At 37.4% G+C, this 17007-nt stretch overlaps 1 protein-coding gene across 1 annotated transcript; it reads right to left on the minus strand.

Annotated features, from left to right (window-relative positions):
* Positions 1 to 1062: 1062 nt before the first annotated feature.
* Positions 1063 to 16760, minus strand: LOC140243890 (proteasome subunit beta type-3-like). Its single transcript, XM_072323560.1, has 6 exons — positions 16645 to 16760; positions 10239 to 10423; positions 9196 to 9303; positions 7872 to 8049; positions 4615 to 4709; positions 1063 to 3109 (listed from the first exon to the last, which is right to left on the minus strand). The coding sequence occupies exons 1-6, from the start codon at positions 16645 to 16647 to the stop codon at positions 3061 to 3063; spliced, it is 618 nt and encodes a 205-aa protein (XP_072179661.1). The 5' UTR covers positions 16648 to 16760; the 3' UTR covers positions 1063 to 3060.
* Positions 16761 to 17007: the final 247 nt, after the last annotated feature.

Here is a 17007-nt window from a genome sequence, read left to right on the forward strand (position 1 = left end):
GTTCTGTTGTTGATCTCTCATCTTCCTGTGTTGTTAACTGCTTAAAAGAAATAATGAATAAATAATGATATCATCATCATCATCATCATCATAATCATCATTATATCTGTAATAATGATAATACAGTGTAAATTTAAATGTGGCATCCATGAAGCAATTAATCCCTTCTTATATACAGCTGTAGGTATACATACACTGTATTTGAATTTGAATATGACCACTAGGAAAGCAATGAATAGTCAATCATACGGGCGACACATTCAAGTCCCTTCTGAAAGACAAGCTGAGGAAAAATAAAGTGCTTAGGCTACTTCTGCTCCCGTCGGGGGCACTTGAACCAGGGACGTTGTGATTTACGACACTGTACTCTGCAGTCTTATCCAGCGAGCGAACTAAGCTTACAATAATAATTCAGAGTCTGGTGACAGTTTTTGTGTGGGGAGAATGAGAACAAATCGATACGCTGTATCACAGTTTTCTCTCTCTCTCTCTTTCTCTATCCGCCTATCTATCTATCTATCTATCTATCTATCTATCTATCTATATATCTATCTATCTATGAAGTAGCTTCACTATGTGTTAATTTCACATGTGCACAAATCCTACTGCAAGTATGAGTAGGTGGGGGCTTTTGTTGACTATATGGAGTAGATTTGGCTGCTGCACACAGAAATTCATAAATCTTCCCAAACACACATGCAAACTGATGTTAGACTGATGAAGCATGTAAATGGAACCTGTTTGTTAATACATTTGCCCTAACACACACTACACAACAATCTCTCCATCTAACCTCTCTTTCCACATTTCCACAAGAAAGACTTGTGTAGCTATGCAGTAGACTCTTGTACCAAACTTGTTGCGACTTGAGAAATAACTTAATGACATCAAACATTTGTTACAAAAGGGTTTGTAAGAACAATGAAATTCAAAGAATCTGATATATGATGCTAGAAAACAATTAAGATTTTATGAGTTTGTAGGACCAGGAAATTTGTTTTCTATAGGCCTACAGGAGTCCACTGTACAGTGTATTAGAAAGAAATGGCACCACAACGTGTCTTCAATGTACAAGTTCTTGATTTATTGGAATATGATCATCACATATGACACGCTCTGGACGTCGAACCTCTGACAACACATTGATTAATGTTGGCAGAAACACCATCAACAACCTACCTGATGTCCATGGTTTACAATAGCATAAACCAAAAATCACTGACTGGAAATCACATGTGAATGATCACAGCTACCTTTGAACTTCACTCCACTGACTTCCTCGGTAGTAACTTTCTTTTATAAGCCAAGCAATGGTATGCTACTTCATAGCGGATTTATTTGCTCTCAAACTGGCAGTACACTAAACTTCAAGCAAAGTGCATAGACCACTGTGTCCCATTAGAATAAGGTTTGTATGTCTCCGTCCATTCAATATACTGAAATGCGATCTTGGGCAAATGATCCAGCACACACAAAATTTCAATTTGATAGTCTTATTACAAGTGCTGGAAAATCTCATTTTGTCGCAAGATGGCTCTTTCTACAAGAAAAAGAGTCAACTGTCAGAGTGCATGAAGATTAAGCAGTTACTGATTTTGAAAGATTTTGAAAGATTCCTTTCATTTTCTCCCCATACTGTTGATGCTAATTCCACTCAGCTTCTGATAATCTTTGTAATTCACAGATCAATGTCCCACTAGGGCCAATCTGTGATGATACATTAAATGTCGCAGTATGAAGTTCATGTGAGCTGTGAGTTGTCACTTTTTGGCCGACTGAGCTCATTTCTCTTTCAAGATTTCTGCTACACTTTGCAAAATGAAGGCTGGCACAGTTGACATTTCAGTGTGAGAATTGTGACCAACTGTGGTTAATATACACTGGATATATTGACCGTCTTCAGATTACGAAAGTGTAGTTTTATGCAATGCAGAGTAGAGACTTGATAAACAAAATCTGTAGCCCACAGGAGACAGATTGGAGGACACTGAAGGAAAAAAAAATACAACCAACTTTCCTCATCAGTGCTTCAAGGGTGCCATAATTTGTCTTACCACACTTAGTCCAACGAGGCAAAAATATGTAATCACTTTTTTGAAGAGTCTCATCAGATTCTGGTTGGAACTTCTAGTATGTGGCTGTTACTAACACCAGCTTTTACCATCAATTGAATATCAAGAATGTACATATCACCTACTAAAAAACATCAACAGAATGGGACCGAGGTACATTTTATGTACACAGTGTACATACAACAAATGTGGTTTCTACCAAACAGAGGGGGGTAAATGGCACTGATGAACAGTGGGACAGTCACATCTCTGAGCTTTAACAGGATTTTAAGTCTTGTCAACATATCGCTGGTACACTTAGGCTGTGATTGGTCTTTCTGGTTGACACATTTACACAAACCAAACATATCTTTGTTGAACATAGTCATACAAACCTCATTTTTAGATTACTGTATCACAATCACCATGTCTCTTTAATAATTCATATCCTAAATCATGCTGTTTCAATTTCTTATTGAGAACTCTGACAGAGAAATTTGACAAATCATTCAGTTTATACATTGTGTTGGATCATGATATATGAGAAATAGTGTGTGCAATACACAAGCAGCAAACTTTTTGCTTCAGAAAGTTTTAATGATCACCTTTAGAGTCATTTACCTGTGCATCAACCATTACTGCTTATCTATATGTTCTATATATCATGATTTAACACTTTGGACAACTTTAAAAACATTGCTAGATAGCAGTGCTTAATGTTTCATTCTTCATGTTAAAAAAAATTTAGGAATAGATCATGGAGGAGCAGCTATGTCATTGTTTCCTAAATCTGCGGTATATCCACTTTATTGAGTAAATAAAAGTGTATCGGGAGATTCAGGATGGTACGACAAGCAGGATCCTGTTTAACGTTGTTGATGATGCACCGTCCTTGTCACCGAAAAATGCCAATTTACACATTCCAGATGACAAACATTGACTTTGGAACAATTCACAAGAAAAAAAAAAATGGACAGGAAAGAAAATCATCTACAAAAAAAAAAAGGAGCTAATCCATTCTTCCTTTGAGTTCCCTTGTTGTTACCTTGTCCTTTTCTCTGCAGATTCAAATCAAATGAAAAAATACAGAACAAAAACACAATTGTGAAATTAATCACAAAACACATCAAAATTGAATAAGAACTTGTATCAACTTTCATGACTGGAAATCTATTAAAAACTTCATAGTTTTACATTAAAAGCAAACATTAATTTCATTCATTCTAATACATATCCAAGCTAAATCAAAAATCTAATCAATTGTCAAAACCTTTGGAAATCTATTCACACATTTACAGCTTTAACAAATGTCAAGGAATACTTCAGTTTCTTCTAAAGATAATTCCTGTTCCCTGCTGATCTCACGTTTAATATTGTATGGCTTTTTATTCCTTTTTTTTTTCTCCACTGTATTCCGCACTATGAAAATATCAACTTATTATACATGTAATGGTTAGTTTTCTTGCTGTGGTACTTTCATCAGAGAATTTCAAGTCCACACACCAGGAAGCATTCACGAGGCCCCTGGTCGGTTCGCCAGTGAAATTGTGGAAAAATCTCATCATATGTGCACCACCTACCAGTTTAACTCGGGCAAGTGTCTCTGCGAAATGCATGATGTGGTAAAATCAGCACGTCCTCAATTGGGTTAAGATACATCAGACTGTGCTTTTATTAACGCACACACACATTACCTGGTATTGACATATTGTACTTTTCTATCATATAGGAACATTTTGAAGATATGATTTGTATCTGCTGAATGGCCCACTATAAGTCTTTGACTTACTGGGCATCATCATAGATAATGCATGTCATATCTGTCAAAGAAATTGCAACATTTCTCTTGAGGTGTACATCTTAGGCAGAGCAAATTGGCAAGAATGAAAAATACATTGCAATACAGACCATTCAAACAGACAATCAAACATATATTGTTTACATTCCCACACAACCAAGATCCCTTGCCTTTCCCAATTGAAAGCTAACATCAAAACCTAGGCACATGTATTTCCCTAAGTGTTGGGACCCTTTGCAAATCCAACATCTTTTGCTGTTGTTGTCATTTGCGCCTAGTGAGATTTTTTTATTTATTTATTTATTTATTTATTTTTGCAAGAGAAAGCATGCAAGTGTTATGAAGGGTTCCTGCAGTTGTGCAATCTGCAATGCAAGCTACTCTTGGCCATTAGTAGCTGATCATGGAATTTTTGTTTATGTCTGTCACAATTTGCACCATGATTGAAATCATGGTCTGAATTATGAAGTAATTGAGTTGATTGTATCAGATCTTATCAGATTGTGAGGTCACTCATGGCAATCACATTGATTGTACAGAAAACCATTACGATTACCACAACTGACCTCAGATCTGATATACAATCACCATGATTACTCCACAATTCAGACCATCATTTTTATCATGGCACAAACCATCATACACATGAACAAAAATTACACAATCAGCTCCCAATGGCCAATCGTGGTGTGCAGAGTGGATCGCACTACAGTGGGAACCCATCATTACTGTGGTGGACTGACAGATATTCAAGTTTCTACTCACATTATGTGTACCACTGCTCCCAACCCTGAGAGGGCATCCCTGTCGACAGCGTTTAGCAGGCCTTGGGAGAGGGTCTCGAAGAGATCATCAGGTTCCTGGTGGAAGATTGGGCAAGAAGCATAAAAATCTGTGAGTTTATGGAGAGCCATCACATTATCTTTTGACAGTTCTGCAAGAAAAGGTCAGTAAGCAGTGATTAAAGACAGTGTTTTATATATTGTGAGTACAAGTTTAAAAAAAAATGTAAAAAAAAAACTAAACAAACAAACAATCAATCAACACAATGTTGAAATGCTGACTGAGTTGTACAATGATGTTCAAATGGAAGAAGAAACATCCTCGACTCATGGCAGTGTTTCTCAAAATCATGCTGTCAGTAACAAAATATAATATATTTAAATAAATATCACAATGCTTGTAAACTATTTCTGAACCAGATTTACTCTAATTAGAATACTGTTCATGGGAATATTGAATAAGGTAAATCCAGGTAGAATATTTTTGCTTTTTGAGCACTTTCCACTGAAGTTTTCCATGACCAGCCTCTATTTACATGCAATATAAGAGATACTGGTAGCATGTATGAATATGCACTTCTGCTATTTCAAACAAGGCAGAAACATAAATACAATACATGTTAACATTCAAGCAACGACTTGCTACCCAGAGCAGAACCTATGTACATTCGGATACTAAAGGATGTCATCATACTGTACAAGCTGAAATTTTTGCGTACAGATATTTTCGCGAATTGCTACTTGGAGGACATTTTCGCGTGTTGTTAATTTCGCGGTTGCGAGGGTCTAACTGAACTTAGTTATTCGCGCGTTATTTTCGCGGTTCAAAGGCGATTCGCGAAATTCGCGAAAATAAAACCACCGCGAAAATTTCAGCTCGTACAGTATGTGAACCTGACATAAACAACTGTACAGATTAAAGCTTTTTTCTTCTTCTTCTTCTTCTTCTTCTTCTTCTTCTTCTTCTTCTTCTTCTTCTTCTTCTTCTTCTTCTTCTTCTTTTTTACAGATTTTATGGGTCTTCCTAATTCAAGAAAGCACAGATAGCAAAACATTATAAAAATAAAAAATGAATCACTGATACCAGATCAATTAAACTTCAGTAACTGCTAAACTTTGTCATGATTACAATTTCATTTGGGAACTGCATGAATTGGGGTGAAGGGTAATATAAATGTCAATGACAAAACTATGCACTCCCATAATTGTAATATCAATAGTCTATATCAACATTAGACAACCATACTCCAATAAATTCTCAACTATCAGACATGTTCAGATACAAAATATCTGTTCAATCATTTTCGAATAGAATTTGCCCTTGACCAATTTTGGGACTATAAATACTTCGAAAAGCTAAAAATCCAGCTTAGCCCAGATTTGCCATAACTTTGGGCAAGTCATGGTCATATCATATCTATTTTTTTATATATTTTTTTTGTTTCACTATCACATAAAATCACAAAATTTACAATTGTTTAGCAGTCATTATGGAAAAAGGAAAAAAACAAAGCAAAACATAAAGTGACAAGAACCTTTCATTAAAAAAACATTTCAATACCATACATAAAAAGAAGCACCATGTTTGAGAACCCCCTGCCAAATAGAGCAAATAGGGAAGAGCATCAATCACATGTTACACAGTTTACACTACACAATCAAGTTTTACTCCTACTCTTTATTATATGTACCAACAACAACAACAACAAAAAGAAAAAAAAGACACTCCTCTATGCTTTATCATCTTTGGTCATGTCTAAATTGAACTGGTTACAGAAAAAAACTAGAAATGTCGCTTTGGCGACTGGTATGCCTCCGCCATAATGCATGATTTTCCCAATAGGTATAGATAGTACATGTGGACACTGTGTGATTACATTTTCACAAAATTGGCAAAATATTGGAATGACAAGTTTGTCACAAATGTGTTGAATGTTCACCTTCCTTGACCTAGGTTTAATTGGATGAATAAGAGAGCATGTACAGTATCTAGGGATTTAAGGACTTTAACTTGACTTTGACCCATTCATACATTTAGGCATTGAGTAATTTTCAAGGTACAGGTGATGTGGAGAAAAAGTGAAATTTCTGAATTGAATAGTAAATTGTTACCATTTTCATCTGGCCCTTGACCCTAAAATTCATAAGATAATTACTTTCAGGTAGAACATGCATAATATGTAAGTACTAAGTTTCAAGGTAACTTGAGCCACTTCCGAGATATGGAGGAAAAAGTTAGTTCAGCACTTTCACTTGATCTTTGACCTTTTGACCTTTGAGGCAAAAAGAGGAAAAAAAAAAAAACTTTCCAGAGAATTTCTATTAGGTTACACATGCATACACCAAGCGTAAAAAAATAACCCTGCTGGCATTGCATAAATATGAGGGTAATAGTAAAATTTTGAAGTGTTGCACTTGACCTTTGACCCCTAACCTTTGACCCCATGAACCCTACATTCTCTAGATAATCACTTCCAGTCAGTACATGTATATACTATGTTCCATGAAGATACCTTGAACAATTTTCCAAGGTACGGAGAAAAAAAAAAGAAGTTTTAATATTTTTACTTGACCTTTTGACCTTTGAACTTTGACCTCATGACCCAAACTTTCACCAGAGAATCTTAATTGGGTAATACATGTATACACTAAGTTTCAAGAAAATGTCTTCAGGCATTCAATAGATATGGTGGAAATAGTGAAATTTTATGTATTTGACCCTGACCTTTTGACCTTTGACCTTTGACCTCACGACCCAAACTTTCACCAGAGAATCTTAATTGGGTAATACATGTATACACTAAGTTTCAAGAAAATCTCTTCAGGCATTCAATAGATATGGTGGAAATAGTGAAATTTTATGTATTTGACCTTGACCTTTTGACCTTTGACCTTGAGCATGTGCACCCAAAAGTTGATAGGCACAACTTCACCCCCTAATACACATACATGCCAAGTTTCATTAGGATACCTCAACAGGTTTCGATAGTTACCTTGTCCACAAAATTCATTACGGACGGACGGAAGGACGGACGGACGGACGGACGGACAACCCGAAAACATAATGCCTCCGGCACCACTTCGTGGCGGAGGCATAAAAAAAAACAACCAAAAAAAAAAAAAACCAGACAGGATCCACAATTCGTAATGCGAACTCAGATGTTCACTTCCTCTCAGATATTTTTGAAAGTTTGAGCACATGAATCCCTCTCCCATGGTGGCATCAGACAATATACTTACTAAATCAGGAACCCAAAGAGATTCACACATGCCGTACAGCTGCTCCGTACACGTTCCACCCACGACAAAGTCGTCGGTGAACATGGGGCAGCCTATTAGGTCGAGGTTACAGATGAAAGGTTTCAGGGTCTTTGGGTCAAGGCCCGCGATCACAGGCTCGATGAAGTACGGTCCGAATCTTTGGAAGTAAGGAAAGAGGCAGAGATGGTTTTGTGAATGCTGCGATCACACAAATTTGGCATTACTAGTGGACAGAGCATATGCAAACATTCTATATATTCTGGTTTTATCTACTTAATATTTACTAATGTGCTTTTTGTCTACTGTTGATGCTCTTATTCTTAACAACCATAAATGAGGAAGAGAGAAAATTACAGCTCAAAGGGCAAGAAGAGGAGTATGAATAGCATTAAAACAGTGAAAATTTGAATGTTACAGGGTTGGTAAAGTATTGGTTGAGGTGAGGATTAAGCCTTTAACTTTTTGCGAGATACTTAGAAGCCACATTACAAAATGCCAAAGAACATACAATTCTAAGAGGAATTCAAAGTTTGTTTGATGAAAATCGGTTTTGAAATGGCTGAGATATCCAAAAACATAGTTACAACAAAGCAATCCTAATAAAAGGTGGGTACCATCTTTTATTGGGATCACTTTGTTTTGGATATCTCAGCCATTTCAAAATCTATTTTCATCAAATAAATTTTGAATTCCTTTGAGAATTATATGCTATCTTATATTTTATAAGAGGTTTCTCATTACCTCAAAAAATTATCATAAAAAAAAACACTGGAAACCTGAAGCACCATCTCAACCAAATCTGTACCATTTCTTTAACATGAATCTGACGTGCTGATCTACAACTTTATGGCAATGTGAATGCTGCTGTACATAACTAAATTTTTAAGGTGACAGTAAACTTTCAACTATCTCCAATAAGAAGTGTGATGATAGCATGTGTGTGATTACAGTTTGAAGGAAAACATGAAGAAAATATTTCTTTCAAAAATCACAAGTGGATTCTGTGAAATTTCATAGATAACAAAAAGCAGGAGCTGCACCTACACTGTGTAACATCACATTATGAGGGGACGTAGATTCTTGAAAGACGAACTGACTCAAAGAATTAATGGCTTGTAAAATTTAATGATATTCAAACATAAAACATCTGACTCCAACAGACACTAGCATAACATTTAGAGAAATTCAGACATAGAACACCTGGCTCAAAAAAACATCAATAGCTTGTTACACTTAGCAAAACATGACATACCCTACTCTGTACAAATATGATTTTGATAACACACTTGGGTTTGAAACTTACCTTCTTTCATACAGGAGATTGGACACCATGCTCATGAAAGTTTGTGGTTTGATGTCCCTGTTTTCTCGCAATGTGTACAGATTCATTCTGAATTTCAATCTGTTAGCTCTGTTGGTTGACAGAAAGAAAGAAATACATGTACAAAGAAAAGAAAATGTACAATCTAAATGTACAAAGTACGTAAGAATTGATAAGCATTTGGAGACTGAAATTTACACTTGGAACTGACTGCTGGACTATCATAATTGACCGACTGAATGTGCATTATGAAGTGATATAACATCGGTAATCAACAATTACCTTGTATAAGAGGAAACTGGAGCTTTGGAAAAACTGTTTGAAAATGATGAGCAAGTGTTTGAAAAAGACTTAAAATATCTTTGAGTGACTGGACTTATTACACTTAATTTTTCCAATCGGCAGTGGTGTTGTTCACAACCATTACACAGACAGTTTACTGACATATATATTTTGATAGTGAAGATTAAAGGGTGTGTACAGTTCTGGTCGAGGTGAGGATTTAGCTTTTAACGTTTTGCGAGATATTCAGAAACCACTCTATGAGATGTCAAAGAGCATGCAACTCTAAGGGGTATCAAAAGTTTATTTGATAAAAATTGGTTTTGAAGTGGCCGAGATATCGAAAAACAAGGTAAAACAAAGAGATATTATCACTCTTTTGGATATCTCAGCCATCTGAAAACCAATTTTCATCAAATAAACGTTGAATCCTTCTTAAAATTACATGCTCTTTCATATTTCATAAGAGGTTTCTCATTATCTCACTTAGGAATGTAAAAAACATGAATCCCCACCTCAACCAGTACTGTACAGCCCCTTTAACTTTAAAATCTGTTACACCCTTAGATGTTCAATCATTCATTCAAATAATCATCATATAGTTCAGTGTTCCAGAGTTCATCAATTTCTTAAATTGAGCCAACAGTTTCAAACAGTGCTTTTAATTTCCATGAGAGAAAATAAAAATGAGCTACCTACAAAACTGGGACCACAATGAACATGAAACTAATTGACTGACTTACACTGTCTGGACGTCTGTGGCGAGACCAGAGAGTCCCAGGTAAAGCCTTGGACCCATCTCAAAAATCTTTTGTGCATTCATGGAGATGGTCAGGGCCTGAGAACCAAATCGCCGATCAGAACCGATTCCCACGCAGTCCTTGCCAATCATGGCCACGATGGCCGAACCGTTATATGACATAATAGACTGGGGAAATACAAAGGGTAAAGGAAAATAGAATTAGTTCTAGACTTAGACTAGAAATGTCGCTATGGCGACTGATGCCTCCGCCATAATGCATGATTCTCCCAATAGGTGTATAGTGCAATGTCTTCACAATGAGTGATGACAGTTTCACATAACTGGCAAAATATTGAAATGACAGGTTTGTCAGAAATATCTTCAGTGTTCACTTTCCTTGAACTAGGTTTGCTATAATTGTCTATTAAAGGGTGTATGTATTTGGGGAATTGAGGATTTTTACTTGACTTTGGACTGACCCTTTTATAAGTTTGTGCATTTCTTAATTTTCAAGGTATGAAGAAAGAGTGTAATTACAGTAAAAAATAGATTTTTTTTTTTTTTTTGCATTTAAACATGGCCTTGACCCTTAACCTTTGACCTTCTAGCAGGAAATTTCCAAGAGAATCTCCATTAGGTAATACATGTATATTAAGTTTTAAAAATAACAATGCAAGCATTGCATATACTAGTGAGGGAAATAGTAAAATTTTGAGGAGTTGACCTTGACCTTTGACCCCCTGACTATTGACCCATGACCCCTTATTCCCTAGATAATCCCTGCCAGTCAGTACATGCGTATGTACCAAGTTCCATGAAGATACATTGAACCATTTGCGAGAAAAATAAAATTGTAACATTTTCACCTAACCTTTGACCTAATGACATGAAACTCTCTCTGGAGAATCTTTACGCAGTAGTACATGTCTACACCAAGTTTCAAGAAAATACCTCCGGGCATTGCATGGATATGGGGGAAATAGCAACATTTTTAGCATTTGACCTTGACCTTTTGACCTTTGACCTCTTGCCAATGTCACTAAAATCTACTCAACTAATTGCTCCATCATACATCATCCTTAGACCAAGTTTGGTGAAAGCTGCTTCCTCCAGTTTTGAGTTATCATGTAAACAGATAAATTTTAGGATTTGACCTTGATCTTTGACCTTTGACCTCTGTCCAATTTCACTCAAAAATTAATCAGATAATTGTCCTACCATACATCATCCTCAGACAAAGTTTGGTGAAATTTGCTTGATCCAGTCTTGAGTTATCGCGTAAACAGATACAATTTCATGATTTGACCTTGACCTTTGGCCTTTGGCCGATTTCTGCCAAAGTCTTACCAAGTAATTGCCTCATCATACTTTATACTTGGACCAAGTTTGGTAAAATTCCAGTCAATATTACTGAAGTTATCGCGTAAACGAATGCGGACAGACATACGTAAGGACGGACGGACAACCCGAAAACATAATGCCTCCGGCACCACTTCCTGGCGGAGGAATAAAAATGTATAACTCATGCAGAATCCCATAAATAGCATGTGCCACACTGTGCCACTAATCACCTGCACTCCGTGGCAGCGATTCAAGATCAAGTTGCCTAATGAGATGGCATAAATGTCACAATTTAGCCAAATTTAACTTGACTTCCTCACACAGGTGTCTATCACTTTCGGTGCAATTCATGTGTTTACAGTCTTGAGAACTTTGATGAGGCGGGGCCTGGGTGAGATAACATTTTGGTAAATTTACATGTTATCCACTGAAATCAACACTTCTCCATGAGAGAGCAAAGGATTATATTTTTCCCATTTGAAAAAAGATTGTGAAGCAAAAACATCAGATGTAGAAACCTACTCTCATTCTACTGTACAAACCGCACATCTCAGAATTTTCTGCAAAGGGAGGCACAGTCAGTCACATGGCCACAATAGCAGTGTACTCTACAGAAATAACATTGTATGATTAAAGATAATATAAAGTTTTGGTACCTCAAAAGTTTCACTGAATTTCCTTGTCTTAGTTTGTGTTTGAGGTTAAAGTACCTTTCATATAACTAACACTGTGAGACTTACTCGCCCCAAAGTGCTCTCATGTCTTAGTAATCATGCAATTAACTGCGACCAGCAGCCCCATACGCATAGCATAATGGGGCTTCGCATTGTAGCATTCAGGATCATGACAAATTTAGTATCGCGGGTAAATATCAACTTAAAATCCAAAAATTTCTTCAATTTGAAGACTTACCAATTAAGTTGAAGTATTGAAAACAGGCTTCGGGCAACGTTTGGTTCTGCCAATAGTCCCTTTCTGTTCGAATTAATGACTGAATGTGACTCGGTCGGGAGGACCTTGGGATAGCTACATACACTGAATACTACGGCCAGCACATATGCACACATCACATGCGCACAAATTTCAAATCCATGAACGGATAAGATGTTTGTGTGCGCATGCGCTGGCCGTCAATTCAGTGTAGCTCTCCCAAGGTCCTCTCGACCGAGTCACATTCAGTCATCAATTCGAACAGAAAGGGACTATTGGCAAAACCAAACGTTGCCCGAAGCCTGTTTTCAATACTTCAACTTAACTGGTAAGTCTTCAAATTGAAGAAATTTTTGGATTTTAAGTTGATATTTACCCGCGATACTAAATCTGTCATGATCCTGTATGCCACAATGCGAAGCCCCATTTAGCTATGCGTATGGGGCTGCTGGTCGCAGTTAGCTATGCGTATGGGGCTGCACGCTGCTGGTCGCAGTTATCATGCAATAATGGTTTCGTACAATATGTGTACTACCTCGCCGCCGTACGGCAGCAGCTCTGGTACAAAACCATTATTGCATGATTACTAAGACATGAGAGCACTTTGGGGCGAGTAAGTCTCACAGTGTTAGTGAAATATGAAAGGTACTTTAACCTGAAACACAAACTAAGACAAGGAAATTCAGGGAAACTTTTGAGGTACCAAAACTTTATATTATCTTTAATTTACCTGGACAATAATGGTACAATGATGACCAATGATACTGATTTTAATGATCCATCTTTCTAACTGTGCATGCAACTAGTTTGAGTTACAATTGTAAGCTAAACTTAAAGATCCCTCCTTTGTCATTGATCTGCATCAAGTAAGTGTGGCATTGCAACTTTGGATCCACTCATTTTTTATTTTACTGATTTTTAAAATCGCACTTGATAAAAGGATGGGCAGTGAATCAAGACTGGAGCTGTGCATACATTGTGTAATTTATCTCAGATCTTCCTTGACCATTCACCCTGAATTTATGAACCCAGCCACATCTTTCTACAAATTCTAGCTAGATCGACTAATTATTGGCACCCGCACCAAGGTTCGACCGTGCACAAAAGCCTATCTGGGTTTCTACCTGTAGCAGGCATTCAAATTTTGGACGGTGATGTGGTCGAATTATGGGCCGCTTGCGTCATTGTCCAACACGGCAATAAATTTAGTGTAACTGTTAGAAGTTTCTAGAGGTCTAAATTATTTACATTTTAATGTGCACTGCTAAATTTACCAGTGTGACACCAATGAAATGACACCTTATTCAAATTTTTATTTTACTCACTTTGTAATGCAATGTGGAGCACAGTTATTATCTGTGTCAGAAATATGGACAAAAGTATTAGACAATGGAGGAAACGTCGATTGTATATACTTAGATTATAGTAAGGCATTCGACAGTGTACCTCATGAACGACTGATTAGGAAAGTAGAAACGTACGGGATCACTGGAAATCTTTTGAAGTGGATCAAGTCTTTTTTAAGTGAAAGATCACAACGAGTGGTGGTCAATGGTGTTTCATCTTCACAAACTGCAGTATCTAGTGGAGTCCCACAAGGTAGTGTTTTGGGGCCGATTTTGTTTCTGTTGTATGTGAATGAACTTCCTGATGTGTTGTTAAGTGGCAGATGTGAAGTTAAGCTCTTTGCTGATGATACCAAGTTGTATTCACAGATATATGATAATGATGATGTACTCAATCTGCAAGCCGAACTAACTAGAGTGATGGATTGGTCAAAAAAGTGGCAGCTTCCTTTTAACCAGGAAAAGTGTAAAGTTATCCATTACGGAAGGAATAACCCATGTGTCAATTATAAGATGGATGAAACAAACCCACCCATTCCAGTAGCTACGTATGTAAAAGATCTTGGAGTAAATTATGACAAGAAGTTAGATTTTACTCATCATGTGGATACAATTTGTACTGCAGCGAATCGTAAGATTGGAATTATCAATTGCACATTTTCTACTTTTAATGAGAAAGGATTTATTCAACTGTACAAGTCTATTGTTAGACCGACATTAGAATATTGTTCATCAGTGTGGCATCCTCATTGGAAGAAGAATGTTGTAAAAGTAGAGAATGTACAGCGTCGAGCTACTAGAATGATACGTCCACTCAGACCTTTGAGTTATGAAGCAAGACTTAAACACTTGAAATTGCCTTCATTGGCATATAGACGACATAGAGCCGATATGATACAGATTTTTAAGATTGTGAAGGAGATTGATGATATGAAGTCCTCAGACTTTTTTGAGTTCTCAGTTGGAGGAAGGACGCGTGGTCATAAATTTAAGATACTGAAGAAACATGTAAAGTCCAAAGTGAGACAGTGCTCTTTCTCTCAAAGAGTTATTAGTGAGTGGAATAAGTTACCATCATTTGTAGTTGACAGCCCATCCGTGAATAGTTTCAAGTCTAATTTAGAGAGGTTCTGGAGTCAAGACAAGAACAAATACAACCCCGAAGGGATATTTCTTTGTCCATGTTATACTGCACAGCGCCTAACAAAAAGTTATTAATGTCATGTAATGACGACACCGAGGGGCAAATAAGTTAAGTCTAACTTTACGCCCACATCCAAGGTATGTTATCCAAGGTATGTGATGGCCATGATCATGACGACGTTTACTGCGACTTAGAAATCTATCTTACTTCACACTTTGACTCAGCCAGTCTCAGGGCACAGACAAAACTAGAAAAGCACTCTGAGAGCGCAGACCTCCGCCAAGCATGCAGCTCATTTCCTTTACTGACCTTGTTCTTCCATAGAGATATCAGTGATTTCCACCCATAAGCACTTATAACATTGTGTGCTGAAAGTTGCCCAATTTCCCAATATAGGGTCTAGACCTAAAAGCCTTTGTTACGACATAAACCCTCAGCTGCACAGCGCGCCTCGCCCTAGGCCCTAGCAGAAACTTAAGTAGAGGACGCACTAGACCTATAGTGCACGCAAGCAAACCTCAAATAAATTACGCGCAGCCTGAACTCCAAGTTCAATGACCCTAGATCTACCTACCAAAATATCAAAAATCCTTCATAAATTCCCCCAAAATTGTCGGATCACTACCATAAGTTAATCGTTTGTTTAGCCCGACCAGACGCTGTTACGCTATATGCGAAAACAGCGTCTGACGAGCGCGGCATGCAGCCTCAAAGTGAGGAACCTCAACACAACTAGCACTACAAAACTTGGGAAAATGTATACTTTTCTCCTTTAAACAGAATACTTTACTCACGTTAAATGCATGTTTCTATTACAGAAGAATAGTTCGCCACACTGGGTCCATGGAGACCACTTGCGATAAGTCCGTGGAACAAATAAATGACACTTTCTGGCGCAATTCCTGACCGTCGGTACGTCGCGACGTACCATGTACAGCGACTGGGCTGTGTATAGTTAGGCCTGGCGTGAAAGATTGTGTACCGTGTGGACATGCTGGATATGATGATCAATTTCGGTAAGTTTCATTGCGTACATTTGAATACTGATAGCATCAGATGTAGAGTAAATATTGAAAAGTATACTCGTTGAGTTTGAGGTGACAAAAATGATGTTAAGTATCAAAATTCAAAGCTATCGTAATACGATTACGTCGCTCTCCTAGTGGTTGGTGGTCGCGCGCGTACAGCCCTGTCGCGACGTACCATGTACAGCGACTGGGCTGTGTATAGTTATCGTTTGTTATACTTGTCCGTTGATTACCTCATTTCTCAACCTTTTCTGCAAGTTTCATCCCAATCCGTTCACTACTTTTTGAGTTATTTTGCACACGGACAAACTAACTAACTAACGGCTAACTAACTAACTAACAAACAAACCAATGGTAACGAAAATATAACCTCCTCCCTTGGCGGGGTATATTAAAATAGATCTAGCGCCTAGATCTAGCTAACGTGTTAGCTGATATCTTTATGACTTTAGTCGAAGCAATACAATTTCTGACATGCATTATAATACAACGCGTGGGACCACGCATGAGCCTTCCAGCCGCAGCTCGTGACATTCAATGCATTTTGCTCATGCAGACTGTGTTAATTCCGTAAGTTACAAGCTTGACACATTTCGCTAAAGAAACGTAATTTCTTACCATTTTCACTCTTTGTCTCTCAAAGCCGTTTGAAAGGATAAAATAAGGTCTCAAGCTCTCAGCTGCTGAGGTTGCGATCGAAGAAAACACGTCTGAATTCTGTCAGGTCATGTCCAGTACATTGCCCGCTGATGCCCGAAGAGGGCAGCAGAACCAGAGAGACACAGATCGATCCACAGCTAAGCAGCTAGCTGCTGCAGATAATGGAAAAGAAGAAGAAGACTATGTAGAAGTTTGCATTGTTATTATCATCGAGTGATAATATTTTTGAAGGTATATTATGAAGGGTTTTTTTAATATCATTGAATCAAGTAATGCATTGAGTAATAATGAATTTTTCTCATTAAATGAATAAAACTATGA

This window comes from Diadema setosum, chromosome 20, assembly GCF_964275005.1.
Source record: "Diadema setosum chromosome 20, eeDiaSeto1, whole genome shotgun sequence".
NCBI lineage: Eukaryota > Metazoa > Echinodermata > Echinoidea > Diadematoida > Diadematidae > Diadema > Diadema setosum.